Here is a 19,311-nt window from a genome sequence, read left to right as displayed (position 1 = left end):
TTCAAGGAAGTCCCGCATAGCCATAGAGTACCTTCATAATAAAAACATACACTCAAATATTGTCATGCAAATACACATTTCAACATAAGAAAGAGATAAATAAGAACTTAGCTACATAAAATACATCTACATGAAGAAGCAAGAACAGTTAGGAGTGGTCAGGATGTCAGAGGATTGAAGCAAATGTGAGGACTCTGGGATTGGGGTAAAGGATCACCAACAACAATAACTCTACAAAGGGCCTCAGCCTTGTGCCAACACTGAGCCACGGTGGGGGTTTCTGTAATAAAGGGTGAATGCCCCAAGGCCAAGTCCTGAGTTTGAGTCTGAACTCTGCCACCTACCTGGTGTCCTTAACCTCTCCAGGCTTCAGTCCCCTCCCTCCAAGAAAGGAGGCTACACACCTTTGCAGAGTTTTCGGCTTAAATGTGATAAATAAACTGGGTCATGGAAAGTGATTATTCCATCTTCCTTTTTAGAAGCACGGTACGATGAAATGAACACTGTTTTACAAACCAGGAACTTTTCATACAATGCCCTTCAGTGTTTGAATTTTCTCAAGTCTGGTTTGTATTGTCCCTTTGATCCTGAAGGACAGCGAGTCTTGATTTTCGTACCCTTCCATCATCCCTCAGTGTCTACTTCTTGACACTCAGGGGACATTTATCACTATTTTAAAAAAAAGAGAGAGAGAGCTACCGATCACTGAATCCCTACTTCATACCGGGCATTGCTTTTATATACTTGATTTTGTGAAATCCTCACAACAACTATGATAGATACAATTGAGGCTCAGAAAGGGGATTCACTTCAACTGAAGCTGCCTGGTTTTATAGTAAGAATGTGGGTGGGGCCAGCGGATTCCCTGTACGATAAATGCCTATGTTGCCTACGCAGCAGAGGACCGATTCTGCTCTGGTGATGCACCAAACCACACAGCCTGCTGCCCTTCTCTTAACTCCGAAGCACAGCCCTGGCCACTTCCTGGTTGTAACCACAGTCCAGGGGGAGCGATATTCAACTCATCACTCACCACAAAGGCCCTTTCACTCTTCCTCACAGGGCAGGAAGATGAGCCACACTTGCCCTTTCAGGGAGCAGAGAGCATGTTCACAACCACAAGGGAAGCAATAGGCTGACACGTCGGGCACTCCTTTCCAAAGTCTCCTGTTATTCTTCCACAGCGGGGGCAGGCATCAAGGCACGGGGTCTGATCCAAGTCCTCCAGGGCTCCAGAGGCTGGGGATAGGATGGCCATGAATAAAGGGGCATGCCAGCTGGGCCAAAGGGCCAACAGGTGCAACAGTGAGAAGAGCTACTTCTACAGCTAACATTCATACAGTGATTCTGTGTTTACAAGTGCTTGACATTTATTCATTTTTTTAATGTGTTTAATTGACTTCAGAGAGAGGAAGGGAGAGATAAAAACATTGATGAGAGAAAAACGTAGATCGATTCGATCGGCAGCCTCCTACAAGCCCCCTACTGGGGATTTAGCCTACAACCTGGGCATGTGTCCTGACTGGGAATTGAATTGACAACCTCCTGGTACATGGGACAATGCTCAACCAACGGAGCCACAGTCGCCGGGCACTACTTATTTCTAAGTACTACATTTTGGTTTCCCAGATCAGATTGAGTGTGATTCTATATTAGAGGGAGACAGTCAAAGGCCAGTCCAGCCAGTCTCCTGGCTTAGCCACCCCCTGAGTGAGCAGGACAGTAGTCTTCACAAATGCCTTATTACAAAATTGGAAATATCCTCTAAACATTACCAAGAGTCCTTTGATAACACATTGCACAGATTAAAATCTGAGAAGCATAGCAAGTCAGAAATGAAAGGGTCCATTATATACACAAGAAACTGAGGTCCAAGCTAACTCACATTTTAAAGATTAGACCCAGGTGTTCCGAGTCCCCACCCAGCATTCTTTCCTACCATTCATGGCCTAATTCCCCTTTTGAACCTGTTTACACTTTTACCCTATGTAACCTTACAGGCTAACAAGTTCCAGATGCTTATAACCGCCATCATGTACTCTAACTCTTTCTTATTCTTCTTTATTTATAAGTCATGCTCACGTAACGTTAGACACAGAGGGAAGAACACCAAAGTAAGAGTCAAGGTGCCAGGGTTCAAAAGTCCCTACTCATTGAGTGAATTTGGAATAAGTTAGGTTTTACATTTGCAAAATGAGGACGCTGGGCTCCAAGATTTATTACCTCCTAACTGCAATGACATGTATTCTCAGCTCTCCTGTGCCACCTCCACCACGACCTCCCAACCCAGCAAAGGTAATAAGCAGTAGGAAGACAAAGTGCTTCCTAGGAGATGACCGAAGGCAAGGAGCGGAAGCAAGGCCCTGTGCAGGATCCCTGCCCTTGGACTGCTCCTGAGGTACTTGAACCATATCACTGTCACAGATTACGAAACTGTTTCTAATTGGCTCAGCTTGAGTGTGATTTCCTATTTGATGCTGAGGAAGAACATGTGGGTTTCCACTGCAAATTGGTATCTTTTACGTAAATTTACTAATGCATCTCAGGTGAGTTGCCTCCCTGCATCAGTCAGCTTAAACTCGCAGTGGTTCTCAACCTTGGCTGCACATTAGAATCACCTGGGAATCATTTTGAAATCCTGATTTCTGGGCCTCATCCTCCGGAAATTCTGTTTCTTTGTTATGGGGTGAGGCCACAACATTAGTAACAAAGAAACAGAATTTCCGAAGGATGAGGCCCAGAAATCAGGTTTAAAAAAGATTCCCAGGTGATCGTAATGTGCAGCCAAGGTTGAGAACCACTGGCTTAGAGAGAAAGGGCTTGATTACAACTCAAAGATTCCTTTCAGGTCTGACATGCTTCATTATAAAACTTCAGTTTTCCGTGCCCCAGTCTTGCAAACAGTAAATGGCTAATTAAAATGCTTCCTCTAATCATGGGGAGATAAAGAGAACATTTTATGGTACCTCAAATTACTAATAACAATGTTAATCATAGCACCAATCATCCTCATTTCTTTTGTACTTTATAGTTTCATTTAATCTGCAACTCTGTGGAGAAGATATACCCATTTTAAAGATGGTAATATTGAGGCTCTGAGAGCTACTGATTTATCTGCAGGATTAAAAGGCGAGCTCAGATATTCTGACTCTCAAGTTCCAAGACCCACGGCTGACTACATTGAGAAAATTTTATTATTTCTATTGTTATGAAAAACAGTTTCCACTGTACTATAGCAATTGCATATTTTCAAGGATTGGACCAGGCTGAAGCCATTTAGCTGACACATGACTCCAGGACCACATGGCTTCTGGGCCAGCCCTGACAGATCTTGGAGTTAATGAGCAACAAATTATGTATTTTCTCTCTCCCCTTGAACAGAAGGGTCGGGGAGTCGACAACACAGCCATAAATCATCATTATGAACCAGCCGGACTTGGCTTCTTGTAATCCTAACCCTTAAAAGGCCATTTAATGAAATTCGGGCTGTGAATGACGGCCCGCATACCTCACCTCTGCACAAGAGGCGAAGGCTTAAATTGTTCCCTGACACGTTACACACCTAACTCCGGAGTCCCAGATTTACTGCTTTCGGACTTTATTCATTACTCACAATGTTTTTATTCCTGGTTAATAAAATAAGCTCTTCTCTTCTCCTCCCTCTCCCCCTACAAAGGCTGTGTCCCCACCCCCAGACTCAGCCCCCTGGAGCCCTCAATTCTGCTTCAGTCAGCAAGGTTGTGATATGTAAATTTCACTGCTGAGACAAATGCCTTCAATGTTGATCCCTTCTGAAGCAGCAAGCAACAGATTCTGGGGGGATGGCCGGCTGCCAGGCGAGCAGAGAACTCTCCCCTACCTGCCTCTTAAAACACTTGGCACAGAATCTGGAAACTAATAAACTGGAAAGCACTGCAATTAAGCTACGAGGGGACAGAAAGGGATCAGTCCTTGCCTGAGAACGGCTGCAGTTTTGGGGGAGGTTGTCTCCAATGCTGCGAAGGCCACTCTTCCTGTCTTTCCTGGTGAAAAAGAGCTCAACTTGCCCACCTATTCACAAATATTGAACTGTTCTGAGGAGGAAATTTGGAGAAACATTGGGATAGACTTCCTGGATAGGAGAGAGCCTAGGATGGTGAAATAGCACTGACTCTGGAGCCAGCAGAGCCTTGGTCTGAATCTCATCTCTTAACCTTAGGCAAGTGACTTCATCGCTCAAGGTTTGATAGCATCTACCTGGCAGGAGGATGGCGAAGGGGACTCAAGCAGGCGGTATGTCAAATGGCCAGCATGTAGCTGAGGGGCCCTCTGAAAGTTAATTTTCTTCTCCCATTGGAGAAGGGGAAACAGAAAACTAGCAAATACTCATAGAGAATATCTTTTCCCAGATACTTCCACGGGCTCCTTGGAAGAGAACATTCCAGGAAGTAGTTTAGAAGTCCCACCCCTCTGGACACATGTGTATAGATGACGTGGGTTTTGACCATTTTATCTAAGATGACTTTTTCAAGGGAACAAACTGGAAGGCAAGTCTATACCCAAAGCGGAAAGAGCATACAGCATCGTCTGTTATTTTTTTTTTTTAACATTCCACTCTATTTTAAATTACATCAAGGAAAGATATTTGCAGTGTCTCAAGGATCCCTCTTTTTAGAGATGCAGAACTCATCTCCTTTCCCTATTGAGTTCGAAGGACCAACTTCCCTATGTTCTGATCTGCTTGAATAATATTTGCATAGCACTTTACAGCTTACAAAACATTTCCCCATCTACTGTGTTATTTGCTTCTCACAACAGCCTGTGAATTACTAAGTTATTGCTGACACTTGATAAGTGAGTACGGTGAAGGGCAGAGGGGCCAGTAAGTCAGGCCAGTGAATCACTATGGGTCAGAAATTAGGAGGTCTGGACCTCCTTGTTCTAGTTTCTATACTCTGTCTGCTGGCATCAAGCTGGCTTTCTCGTAGAAGTCCTAGCAGGCAGCAGCATTATGTCTCCAGTGAGACAGACATTGCACCTGGTGAGGACACGTAATCGTCAGGCACTTGGACATCCAAGCCCCAGATCAACACAGAGCACCGGGTTGTTCTTTCACCTCTCGGCTGTGTGCATCAATGAACCTCTTTCAGTCCAGAAGAGATTCATTCAACAAGCATTTGATGAGGGAGAATAATAAAGGGAGAATCATTTTTCTCAGTCCTAAGGGAAAGGAAACATAATGTATCCAAGTCCTGCTTCTAAGGATGGAGAGACAAGTGTAGCAGTATTTTCTCTGAAGCTGAATGTTCAATCCACGGTAAGGAATTGCAGTATCTTTGTGACTACAAACACTTGATGAAAATTTCCATTTTTTTATTTGCATAACAAATCAACCTCTTTGGCAGGAGATCAGCACTTCACAGACTCTGAAAGGCGATGAGGACATAGATCTATCCAAGGCCACCAGTGGGCTCTATGGGTAAGTTAAAACTCCAATATCTAGAACACGGACAGCAAAGAGGCCAGATAGAGGCCACAGAAGCTACTCACAGTTGAAATTAGCAGCGGCCGCCCTATGCTCACTAGTCATATGAAGAAGGCAGTCTGAAGCATGAAGCCTCATTCTTTTCCCAAAAGTCAAAGACTCAACGAAGCCATGGGTCTCCTAGATGCCTAGCTCTGCCTGTCCATGCAAGTCTCCTGGCTGCTCTTTCCCAGCATTGCCTACTGCCCATCTCTTACTCCTTTGTGACACTGACTTTTCTAAGCTTCCTTGAGATAGTACCACTGTTCTTTACTTCCTATTTCTCAAACACCGTCTTCCTTTTTTCAGTGGCTCCACTTCTGGGTTCTACCAGATAAATGTGGATCTTCCCTAAGGTTGTCTTCTTGCCTGTCTGCTGTGATCTCAGCTGTTTCAATTATACTTTTGTGAAGAAGACCTCCAATAGGGTCTCTCTCTCTCTCTCTCTCTCTCTCTCTCTCTCTCTAGTTTCAGATTACACCTTACCCCTTTCCAATCGTCAGTAAATCTCCCAACTGGCTATCAAATCAATGTCATTAGCACATCATCCTAATTATTCCACTCATTCCCACTTCTGCCCCAAACTTCACTTTCCTCCATTTCTGCTCAAGGTGCCCTAAAACATACAACTTCAAAGACATAAAGCCCGGCCTAGACTCCTCCATCTCCCTTATCCCACTGTCATCCAATTCTGTTCATCCTGCTTTTGCAAGGCGACTCACACACCATGTTTTTCTCTCTCTTCTTCCTTGCATTGCCTGTGGTTTAGGTCTCATGTTAATCTGGGTTGGAAAATTGACCAAACTAGCTTAAAATACTTTTCATCAATCTCTAGCCGATTAATTGCAGGAAAAACTCCTCAGCATTCAAGGAATTTCACAATCTTGCTGTCATCTTTTCCTATCTTATCTTTGCCTACTCCCTTATAGGTTATTTCTCCAGCCAAGCAGGTCTATTGTTTAGTTTCTACCATCCTTGACGCAATCCTCTGCCTGGAATGTCAGGATCTCTGATGAAAGTTCCGACCATCTTTCAAAGTAGAGCTCAAGTGCCAAGTGGTATACAAGGTTATAGTTCTGGCTCTTTTACATGAGGGTCTTGCACAACTGAGCTGAGAAGTCTCAGTTTCCTTATGTGTAAAAACAGGCATGATGCGGTACCAACAACTCAAAGGCTGCTGTGATAATTAAATGGGTGAAGTACTCAATGAATCATGATGCTGATGAAGTCCTCCTCGCCAATGAAAATAACCTCCAGCGATCTTCCTCTGAACTCTTGTAGCGCCGTATTTATCTCTCAGGCCATTTATAGCATTTGGCCTATTTTGTCCTTGAAGCTCTCACTCCTCTGAGGCCCAGCACCCTGCACTGTCCTGAGTCTCTTCTTATTCTCTGAACAATTCTTTCTCTCCTCGGAGTCTAACAGTATAGTCAGTCTTGTACTTGCCCTGCTTCTCTTTTAGACCATAAGCTCTGAGGACAGTATTGTCTTACACAACAGCTTCTAGCGAAGCTGCCTATCACATGCCTGCTTGTTCCAGGGGAGGTCTCGCCAAGTAGGTACCTATCATCTCATGCACAAACCACTTCCTACAAATCACTATCGCACGCTGTCAATCTTAGACAGCCACCCGCCCGGTGGTCTCGATGTTTTGTCTTCCTCCATACACTGGGCTCTCTAAGATCTAAAAGCTTTGCCAGCTCACTAAATAACGAGTACTCTGCATAGCACCCAGCACTGACAGGGCCTTCCATAAACGTCAGCGCAAGTGCTGGGCTTTGGAGTCAGACAGATCTGGGTTTTAATTCCCCCACTCAACTAAGCAGAGAAACCTTACACTGGTCACGTCACCCTTGAAAGCATCAGCACACTCCCTCCCTCATTGTAAGCGGGGTAAATAATACCTATCTCAGGCAGCTGTTGAAGAGGATTTAAGATAAGACATCTTAGTTTCTGGCCCATTATAGAGCTGGCCAATGTTATCCAGCTCTCTACCCCACCCCCTAACACACCCTGACTCACAGGAACAGACTTTTCAGCCGCTTAAGCATTATCACTTAAAATGAAGAAAATTGTCACCTTCATAGTAGATACCTTTTCAAATAGTCATTAACCCCTCAGACCTCTGCATAACCAAGGAAGGACTAACTGCACAGCTCTCCCTTCTTCCAAGGCAGGAGTGGGGCGGTGGGAAAGGGGACAAATTACAGTAAATCCTAATCTCCATGCCTGTGTTTTGTTAAATCGCAAATAGATGCCCCCGCCCGCCACCCCTCCAGGGATAAGAAGGCCTCAGAAGAACGCCAGAGCCATCTGACCAGGGGATGACACAGTTGAAGGATTAATGTGGCCACTCTCTGTTGGTGGTCTTGGTAATTGCACAGATGCAGTGGATTGTAAACTGGGGGACGGGGTCTCCCACTAAGGCAGCGCCGGGCCAGCACGGCTTCACTTTTTTTTTCAGAGTTGAAAACACGACTAACCTTTAATGAGGAGGCAATCCTGGGGAACCTTGTTTTCTTGGCAGCGCTTTCTCAGATAAAGGGAGATGGGGGTGGGGAGGAAGTAATGAAGTCCAGATGTAGGCACACTGCAGCCTGATCCTGAACAAACAAGTCTTGGAGGAATTAAGCTCTTCTTCATGTCTCTCCAGCAAGAAATGTTCATGTGGCACAGCGCATGTTTCGTGTGCACCGTGGGCCATACAGGGAAGCAAACAGGCCTCTTCTCCCTGCTCCAGACATCTTCTAACATCTTTTGACCCAATAGTTTTTGATTTTCTGCCCCAAATGCATGGCTTCCTGTGATTTTTACAAACATATATTGTCCATCAGAGTCTGTGCCTTGTGCTAGCAATACACAATCAAACCAGACTGGTCTATATCCTGATGCAGATACCAGGGCACACAGGAACCAGACAAGTCAATATAGGTGACACTTCAACACCGTAACCGTAAAGATAGAGGTGGGCCCAGGGGCCTGGTGGACCTTTGGAAGGTGGGAGAAGACAGCTAAGGAATGGTTGCTGAAGTAGGAAATGTCTGCGTGGTGTTTGTTTAGTACCGACCGTGTGCAAGAGGAAAAGGCCTGGTCTCTGCCTCCCAGGAACCCATTATCTAGCTGGGGAGACAAGACACGGACACACATCACATTACAAGGCAATGTGTATTGAAGAGGCTCTTTGTCTGCTTGAGGTGGGGCAGCTTGTAGCAGTTTAATGATGAGAGAAAACACCCAGTGGGTTGGGATAAGTTCATCACTATGTCCCCAGCACCTGCTACACCATGGGTGTTTGATAAGTAAGGCGGGCAGGCTTTAGGAGCAGCCACAGGGTTGTTATTTCTACCAAAAGCCTTGGTCTTAGCGTCAGAGAACTCCTGTTCTGACGCTGCCACTAACCAGTTATGGGAAAGCCACTTCCTATCCTTGGGCCTCAGTTGCCTAAGCCATAAGAATCAACCTCCCAAGAGGACTGCCAGGTACACACGAGAGAATGTGCACACAAAGGCCACTTTGTACACTATCCGACACTACAGACATGAAAAGAATGATTCTCACCGAGGACACACATGTCACTTGACTTGACCCCCAAAACAAGCCATGGAGTTGGTGAACTCCTGTCAACAACTTACAGAAAAGGAAGGCATAGCTCTTTTCCAAGGGAGTCAATGGCTTTGCCTGAGGTTGAAGGATAAGTCGCAGAGTAAGTAAGCACAGAGGTTGGAACATGGACCTAAGTGAGGTGATGACCAAGTCTGAGCTTTTTCTCCGGTTAGGAAGATTATCACAGAGGATTAGATTCACTGGGATGTAAGAGGAAAGTAGCCGTTTTATGGCTGGGAGACAAGGGTGCATCAACTCCTAGATATTAAGGATCTATTTAAACCCCTTGCAGGGCTTGACCAAGGCAATCCCTGATCCCATGTTTATTTAAAAAAAAAAATACTGAGCATTTTTTCCATATTAAAACCTTTGCCCATAATACTCTTCACAGCACAGCGCCAGGCAACATGACAGGAGGCTGATAGGAGATGATGTTTTACTCTTTGCTCCTAATCTCACTGCTGCTAGAGCCATTATGCCTTTATATGGCAGGGATAGAATCCACTGCTTTGTGGATTTGGAAGGAATTCCCATCATGCTAATTCCAGAACCTGAGGTACATCTGAAAAAGAGGTCAATGTGACTCGATTTTTCCCTCTCTCCTGCCACAGAAGGGTGTCTGCTTTCTCCATAACTTCTGCCAATCTCCACCACCGCCGTTCCATTGGTTATGGGGACATTCAAACTGAAGCAAGGCCACCCCATCGGCCAGGGCTTCCCTTGTTATTTGACACAAACCTGACATTTGGCAGAGCACGAGGATTAGGTTTCCAGCTTTGAGTGCCCAGCTGCCACCCCTGACTGTCACCCGTGCCCTCTGACCAGAAGCAGATTCTGGATGGAGCCAGCCAGCCTCCAGGACTGGCCATAAAGGGAAAGTGGGAAACAGGTTATTGTTGTTGTTTAATGTAAGCTGCATAGCTTTTCCAGAAATGAGTCTATTAAAGTGAATGATTTGCTTTTCTTTATTTGTATTTATTTTTTCCCCATACCCTCTTCCACCTCCACCCACTCCCCTCTCCACCCCAAACACCACACTGTGGTCCACTTTGATTCACTTTTCCTCTGAGGCCTTTGCTTTGACTTTTTTCCATGCGGACTCTGGCACTTAATAGCAGGTAAACAGGCAAGCAGCCCCACTTAGGAGCCCACATCTCACACCACCCCTCTCCCCCCACCCCCAGCTGACATGCAAAGGCAGCTGGGTCAGGAGGGAAAGGTCCTTTTGCAAAGAGCAGAGAGAGGAGCAACAGTCATGAGACCTGAGTTCTAGTTCATTAGCTACAAGGAAAGAGCAGGAAATCAGAGTCCAAAGGCTGGTATTTCTTTCCTGAATCTATTTCCACCAGATATAGGGTCTTGGCTAAGTCATTTCACCATTCTTTGAATCTGTTTACTCATTCATAATAAAAATAATTGACATTTATTGAATATGTGGTAGGTGCCGGGCACTGAATTACTCTACATACATTAGCTCCTTTAATTCTAAAAACCTGAATAAGTAGGCGTATAATCTCCATTTAAGAGATGAGCCTGCTGAGACTCAATGAGGCTCAACTTGCTGCTGTTCCACAGCAGGGGAGCTCAGATGTGCACCAGAGCTTATGCCTTTAACCACATCCTAAACTAAGAACCATAAGAATACCTAGCTATCGGTGACTCTGTGAGGAGGATGAAATGCTTGAACAGAGGCCACAGGTTTTCATGGCAGACAGCAGGACCTGACGAAAGATCATTTTTGCAGTATCTGCTTGCCTGGTCTTTCTCAGAACCACAGGAAAGCACTATCCAAACCTATTTGCTCATGTTGCATCGGATGGGGCGGCAATGATATTGCTTATCCTACAACCAAGACCACAGCACATGACTATTTCAAGGAAACCAGGGCGGCCAGGGAGCATTTATAATTTAAACATTGACATGACATGAAGAGACAGGCCAGTCACAATGAAGCTCTTAAAAGCGGAGTGTTCATGGAAATGCTAGCATCTGTAAGGTGGAAGGGATGGTCTTGGCAAACAGCAGGAAAGAGCTGCTGCCCAGGAGATTTGCCGGAGGAAGCATGGATCCTGCAGAAGCTGCTTTAGCTCCCTGTGTTCACCTGGCCTGCTGCTACAAAGCGCATGCCCAGGAATGACAGCATTCGATTCTTAGGGAAATCCCCGCGAGGGAATTCAAACACCACTCTCATTTTACAGATGAAGAAAAAGGGGGCTAGGGAAACCAGAGATTCGTCTCATTCACATAGTCAGTGGGTGCCGGTGCCTCTGAAGATCTCTTTCCACCGCACTGTGTCCAGGAGCATCCACTAGGCAAGCCGGTCATAATCACATCGAAGGAGAGCCAAGAGCACCGGAGGACAGCCCTGACCCTGCGCTATTCTTATCGTAACCGCTTCCTGGTTACAGTCAGCCTCCTAAAAGCATTCAATTAACTGATCCTCCAAGAGTCAAAAACACCTGTTCAAGCCTTGATACAATTATTTGCCTCCTATGACAAACATCTTTCCCAGGAAAAGCCATTCTTCCTTGAGAACTCAACCCCACAGTCAATTATGAACAAATAGTAAAATCAGATTTTTAAATTCTTCATTTTCTGAACACAAAGATCCTTAAGTCCACCTTTTAAGAAACTACTGCAGTTGCCAAATGGACTGTTTTTCTTTTAAAGGTTGGAAAGAATCCTACTAGCCTCCCTTCCCCCTCCCCCATTTCAAACTGTTGATTGTGTGCCTGGTTTACGATGTTATTAAAAAACAAAGAGGGGTCTCAAAGTTTACAACCAACCCCCAAAGTAGGGAAGTCAAAAGAAAAACTTTATGAAATGTGGTTCATGTACCATCAGCAGCTTACATTGGATCCCAAGTAGGCAAGATTAGCCAACTGCCTATCCCCTTGAGCAGTTCATCTGGAATAAACAACCTCCATTCCGAAATCAAGTATGCAAGATGGAAAGAGGGCTTTGAAATAAGTCAGGGATAGGTATAAACCCCAACTTGTATGAGCTGTAGACTTTGAGCTCATCATTAGACTTTCTGATTTTCCATTTGTATAATGGGGATAATAGCACTTATTCTACATGGGGTATTCTTAATATTTTAACTTCCTTTTTCTTGGCTTGCTCAAACAGGCCAAAGATAAGCTTCCAGGCTATGGCTAAGGCACAGATGACTCAAGGATCTGTGAGAAAGAATTTATGATCTTGGCAGACATGATGTTTATTTATGGGTTTCATCCACATGGCTAAGGTTCAGGAGCAAAGAACAAACTTAGAGGAATACTGGAGATGTGGAATGGACAGCTGTGAAAAATGTATGACTCACAAATTATAAGACTGGATCACCATCAATTACTCTTTCCCTCCCCTGCCCCAACTGGAGAGATCTAAAACTCAGTGGTCACCTTCCAAGTAGAGTCCAAATAGGCCATACCCCAAATTCCATGAAGCTACCACTGCTCAAGATAATTGTTAAATCTTGTTCAAGTCTGATGGCACATCTCTGCATCCTCAATGAGAACTTTGTCCTCCACGGGACAATCCAGATGTAAGTCTGGACTTTACACCTGCCTATGTGTAACCCGTTCAGCAGTTAAGAGTTTGCAAAGTGTGTCAATATTCATGATCTCTTTTACCCCTCCATGTTATGCTATGAAGCAAGATACTCATCCTTGGTTTTAAAGATGTAGCTCATGGGTAGAGGGCCAGGTCTAGAACTGAGGTCTCTAGATTCCAAGTCTCATTTTATTTTCACTCTGATACCACAGACACTGGATGAGAGAACTGAACAATATGTCAGAGAATGCCAGCGGCATTGTCACTGTGATGATATGGAAGGAACCCAGAAAATGCCTGTGTTATCCCACAAGGCATTTCCCCCTCCTCTGAGAATCAGAGCTCAGATTCTGGGATAAGGGACAATTAGGTTAAAATCCCAACCCTAACACTTATTAACCAAGTGATCTTGGGCAAATTACTTTTACTCTGTGGACCTCAGTTTCTTAATATATAGGAGAAAGATAAGAACAATATCTAGACTTCATTGGATTGTTGTGAGGATGCTGAATGCAAAGTATTTTAGCAGGGTGTTTTATAATACTTTTAGTATACAGTAAGTCCTCACCATAGGCTCTGTGATTTTGAGCAAAATGACATATAACAAATTTTACCACTGGCTCATTGATGTAAACAAGAATTCCTATGGCATCTCACCAATGCTATAATGAAAAGACACAGAATGAAATTGTTATTGGAAGAGCTGCTGCATATGTATGTGTGTATGTATTTAGTATTTTAAAATACCTTTAATAATGGTATTAACTGCATTAAAGAAACAGTGTTAATCAAGTGAAATTCTGATTGATCTGCCAAGTCTCTGCTGACGCAGATATTCTACAGGGAAGTAAAGACGGTGAGCACAGCAGTCTGGGCACTTACCGCGAGGATGGCGATGACGATCCCCACGGCGCAGAGCACAGCATCATTTATTGTCTCGCCAGTTTTCAGGGGATACTTGATGCTGTCATCATTGCAGTAGAACCCTCGGTGGTAAGGCTTGATGGTGCTGGTCTCAATGATCAGGAAGGGCAAGCCAGCTGGTCAGGATGGAACCATCACACATACCAGAAAAAAAACCAAAACAAAACGAGGGGAAAACATCAGTGCAATGTGGTTAAAGAATGACTACAGCAGCCCTAGCCAGTTTGGCCCGAGTATCGCCCTGCAGACTGAAGGGTTCCGTGTTCTACTGCAGTCAAGGCTATATGCCGGGTTGCGGACTCAATCCCCAGTAGGTGGCGTGCAGGAGGCAGCCGATTAATGATTCTCTCTCATCATTGATGTTTCTCTCTTTCTCTCCCTCTCTCTTCCTCTTTGAAATCAATACAAATATCAGAAAAAAAGAATGACTACATCAAAGACCACCCCAAATGACAACACTGACAGTGATATTAACTCCTTGAGAACTTCCACGCCACACATCCCCTCTCCTCCTTTCCTTACCCCTCATGTCTAAGGGCACAGGGGAAGGCAGTGGGAGAGCCAGAGCAGCGTGTCCCCACTGCTCTACAGCATCCTGCTAACAGTTAACCCCCAATTTGTAATAATGACTAACACAGCCCCACATCTAATGATGTGTCATTATGCCTTCAAGTACATTCTTCTCTCATCTTAACCATTTCCCCTTTGAGAAGTGCATCCTAAGGTTGTGGAGCATGGAGTAGTGAAGGCCTGGGGTCAGATACCTTGAATTTGAATCCCAGATCCACCACTTCCCAGTAGTAGGACTTCTGGTTCTCACACTACCTTCCTGGGCCTCAGTTTGCCCATATGTCAAAGGCCTGTGGTGATGACTAAGGGAGAAAAAAGCACAGGGAATTGCTAGCACAGTGCCTGGCACACGGTAGCTGTTCAATGAATACCATTTTCTGTCTTTTTCTTTCAAAGAGTCACTGAGAAGCTGGAGCAGAGCTGAGCTGGCCCCACTGCCTGCGGACCTGGAGCAGCGCCCAAGGGCACCTGAGAGCGCCAAGCTGCTAGTGCAGCTGCTGCGGGTTTAATCAGTGGCCAGCTCAGATGCCATTCTCTTAAAGGTCATGGCAAATGGATGCCATCACCTGCCAGGAAAAAAGTTCCGAATAGCCCTAAAGTAAAGGGTGAAAGGTCACAATATTTCTTGCCTCAACACAGCAACAGCCTCTAAATCAGCCTCCTGGCCTTCACTGCCTCTCACACATAGCCACCAGTTTACTTCCTGACCATGACATTGCCTTGCTAAAGCCTCTTCAGAGGTTCCTCATTGCACAGGACGAGATAAAGTATGGCCTGCAGTTACCCATGACCTGAGCCTCCCTCTCCAGACTTAGGGTCTCCAGCCCCACTCCTATCCTACAAGGAAACTATACTCAGAGACTCTTATCCTGGTGCAGGCTCTTTTCTGAGACCCAAAGACCTATTTCTCCCCTAGCACCCAAGTTCAACACCAAGCACCAATGCCAGCCCACAATGTAAAAGGTAAGTCACTGAATGTCGGACTAGGGAAGATCATGAAAAACAGCGGGTTAATGGCCACAAACACCGCTGATGTGCACCTACAATGTGTAAGGTACTTTACATCCATTTTTGCATCGAATCTTTCAACAACCCTGAGAGGTCATTTTAAAGCATCATTTAAGCATGACTATCGCTCATTTTCAAGTGGGAAAGAAGAGATTCAGAGAGACTATTTAGCTCACTCAGAGTCTCTTAGCCCATCCCCAAATGCCTAAATCCCGAATTTTACTTTGCAAATTGGATTTATCCCAATGTGAATTTCATTAGCTAAAAAAAAAAAAAAAAAACCCCAAGATAAGCTTTTGTTAAAAAGATAAAATTCCATTTTAATGTTTTTCAAAAAGAATAAAATTCATGTCATGCTGCCCAAAGGCCTAGACCACCTCTTCAAAAAAAGAAAAAAATGTACCATGAACTCCACAATTTTTCAATTACTTTGGTCCAGACCGGCAGCGATAAAAATGCTCACTTTCTAAAAAGTGTATTTATGTATCACTGTGCATACACGCATGGATTTATTTGGTTTTATTCTTTGGATTTATTTGAATTCTACGGCTATTTATTTTGTGACCCCTAACTGCTTCCTGCTAGAACAACAATTTACTTTATCAAATTCATACTAGTGCTTTGAAAAGAAAGAACAGCAACACACCACAGCATTGTGCCTGACCTTCTCAAAGTCAACACAGAGGGGCCCTGAAGGCAATAACCATCAGCCCTTGAAACTCGGTCTGGGCAAAGCAGTAAAGGGGGCAAGGGAGGCGGCAGATAAACGTGCTGGCTTAGAAATGGCAACAGCAATTAGCTGATCTTTTGGGGTTGGGGGCCTGGGAGGGAAAGCTATCACATGGGCTTGAGCCATCTTCATTCCACTGCCTAAACATTTTGAAATGTGACCAACTTGGCTATGAAAAGTCGCTGAGAAGCCAGCGGTATGATATTAATAGTCCACGTTTAAGTCCCACCCATAGTGATAAAATCATCCAGCTTGGTGTCTGTGCACAGCTGCAGCCTCTGTGGTGCCTGGGAGCCCAAACGTTGCTAATAAACTCAGGTAGGGAACAGACCCTGAGTTCCCTAAGTGTGTGCTGCCCCCTCAGGCCTCCAACTTCTATTTTTAATGGCGTTCACATGATAGGCCTGTAAAACATATGTTTCTAAGGACAATAAAACACATATAAAAGGGCTGTGGAGTGAGACAGAATGGGGTTAATGATCTCAACTCTGCTGCCTTCTACTTGAGCAAGCTAGTTCACATCTCCAAAAGCCCTGCTCATCTGTTCAATGGGAGAATGAAATCTAGCTTTGGGATAGCTGGGATGATGACTATGGTAATGTAGTCATTCATTCATTCACTTATACAAATATTTATTGAGTCTTTACTATGTATGCTAACTACAGGGAATACAAAGATGACACAAGCCCTGCCCTCAGGGAGCTTACGATCCAGAAAGGGAAGGCACATCTGCCCAGTTAAAATCAGAACGGGATGTTGCTTCAGATGGAAGGCGCCAGGCCACAGCATTGGTAATGTGAGCACAGTCTGGCACATGCTATGGACCCTCAGTAAATGTTAAAAGGAAGAAGAGGAAACATCCCACAGAGAAGGTTAGGAAAGAAAATGTCTGGTCAGTGCCTTTGCCCTCCCAACCTGGGAGCAATCCAAACCCTTTCTTCCTCCCTTGTTCAAGGCTTGGGAGGGTTTCCGGTTCTGATTATGTAGAGGATGACCACAAACAGACAAAAAGTTGGATCTGAATATGTTCTGTTTGTATTCTTGAAAGGCATTGAAATAGCACTGAGAAAACCCAATGGCTTTTTTTTGTCTCCCCTACCAACTGTGGTCTGAGTGGAGGGTGATGCCAGTCAAATCTTTGTTCCAGGAAGAGAGTACCCTCAGATTTCTTCAGTGGATAGGAAAAACATAAACCTTTCCCCAATGGGGCAGCTAGTTCTCAAGAGATGTATCACCCTGCCTTCCCTCTCCAGGTCACAGAGAAAAGGCTAGGTTTTTTTTTCCCCCAAAGCAGGGTCTCCATTTCCAACTTGGCACCATCTTTTCTACCAGCCACTACAGTGCCTGATCATTTCATTTCAAGAAAATTCCCATTACTAGCCACTAGGAATCTAAAGGTGAATACATCACAGGACTTGTCCTCAAGAGGTTCATGGTATTGTGAGAAAGACACAAAAACAAGTGCACTAAAATATTCCTAACGTGTGACTGGCATGTAGACTACAGCGAGGACACAAAAGACTACTCTGCTATGGATACTAAAGATGGCCCATGGCTGACGGGAGGCTTGAGTTGACCTTATATGAGCAAGAGATTTCTGGGGTCCAGAGGCTAAGTGCACTCGTGAGAACTCAGTGTAGTTTAGGGATTCCAATAAGGCAATCAAGAAAACTGATGGCCATCATGAAAATACAATTTTAAATTTGGCTACAGAGCTGAAAGAGATACATAAGTAAACACTGAAAGGAAGAAAGGGAAAAATAGCATGGAGAACAGTAATAATAGCTAACAGTGAATAAACTACTATTACGTGCTCTCACTGTGCTGAGGACCCCACATAAACACTGCAGTCTGACAAACCTGGCTGCCTAGAATGTTCTAGGTACTGATGGAGCTGCTGAGATGAAGGAATTTACATCCCTGCTGTCAGGTAGACCACAAGCTAATGGGAGAAACACATTAGTTCATTTATGAAAACGAACACATTAGGGCCCTGGCTGGGTAGTTCAGTTGGTTCGATAGAGCATTGTCCCGGTAAGCCAAGGTTGTGGGTTTGATCCCCAGTCAGGGCAGATACAAGAATCAACCAATGAATGCATAAATAAGCGGAACAACAAATCTCTTCCTCTCTCTCTCAAAACAAACAAAAAAAACACACAAACAAACAAATGGTAGTAGTCATCTCCAAATGGTAAATTACAGATACTTTTGCTTTTTATTGTTCCTGTTGGATGTATTTTCTAAATGTTTTATAATCAATGCACATTTGTTTTAAAGTAAAAAAGTTATTTCTAAAGAAAAAACAAAACTAACACATTAAGTCACCTTAAGGTTCGAAGGGATTAAAGTGACTTACCAGCCACTGTGCAAGTACATAGTGCGGTTGGACAGGGCTCAAATGATCTGACTCCTAAGTGCTTTCTAAAGCAAGTGAGTCACTTAAAACAGAAGGAAGCACCTATGAGTATTAATAAGTTAAATAAAACTCAGCAAACCTTCTGACCTTTGAAGAAAAATAATGGTTTGTTTGGAACAGTCACGGCCACAGCACTGGATACTGTCCACTGAACATTCACCATGTACCCCATGTGCTCAAGATCTAATTTAATTGAAACTCTGGAGCCAATATCCAAGAACTTAGATTTATCTATAATGAAAGGTAGATTACCAGCTTTTTGCAAAGCAGAACCAAAAGTGTGTGCACACACACACACACACACACACACACACACACACACCATCTGGTGACTCCAGATCCAGACTCAAGTATTTCTCCTTCTTTTAATCAAGGATCAATTAACTTCCTATACCTCCAGAGACCTCTTGGGATGTGTAAGCTGCAGAGGAGGCGAAATACGAACTCACTGACAAACACTTAATGGGCAGAAAATCAAAGCATGAAGAAAGGCCCCTGTGTTGGGTTCGGGCCTTTGAAACTTCTTGGGCTTTGAAAAACTAACACTCGGGTAGGTTGGGTGGTTGGGAGTGGAGTGTAAAAAAACAGAGGATAAGTTTTCGTGGCCCACCCATTGATAAAGTCATGTGGGAAGTGTTACCAAAGTGACCCAGCCCATGAGCCCTGCTCCCCTCAGCCACAGCTTCAAGTTTGCACAAAATTAAACACAGCCTCTTGTTCCCAGTGCTTGTTAGAAAGCTCTGGGTGTGGGTAGGGAAAGAGTGGGGGTCGGACACGGAATGAGAAATCTTTGCACTTTTGCATGACCCAAATCAAAGCATTAGGGAGGGGCTTCCCATCTCTCCTATAGTCCCAGTCCTTCAAGTGCCTTTTCCAGAGTTGTCCAACTTTCCACTTCTCCTGATCTGTACTTACCTTAAAATAAGCAAAGTCCAGGATCTGTGAGAGTAATAATTAAACTCACATCTGCAGAAAGCCCACACACCTACCCATAAAATAATAGCA

At 44.4% G+C, this 19,311-nt stretch overlaps 1 protein-coding gene across 2 annotated transcripts in view; it reads right to left on the bottom strand.

Annotated features, from left to right (window-relative positions):
* PLPP3 (phospholipid phosphatase 3) overlaps positions 1-19,311 on the bottom strand; it is a 79,063-nt gene that overhangs the window by 22,820 nt on the left and 36,932 nt on the right. For both annotated transcript variants that reach the window (XM_059689425.1, XM_059689424.1), the window contains exon 2: positions 13,541-13,698. In XM_059689425.1, the coding sequence (XP_059545408.1) occupies positions 13,541-13,698 (158 nt within the window). The remainder of the gene's footprint in view (positions 1-13,540; positions 13,699-19,311) is intronic.

This window comes from Myotis daubentonii, chromosome 3 (genome assembly GCF_963259705.1).
Source record: "Myotis daubentonii chromosome 3, mMyoDau2.1, whole genome shotgun sequence".
In the NCBI taxonomy this organism is placed as follows: Eukaryota; Metazoa; Chordata; class Mammalia; order Chiroptera; family Vespertilionidae; genus Myotis; species Myotis daubentonii.
Note: the sequence above shows the minus strand (reverse complement) of the source record. Positions and strands in the feature narration are given on the sequence as shown.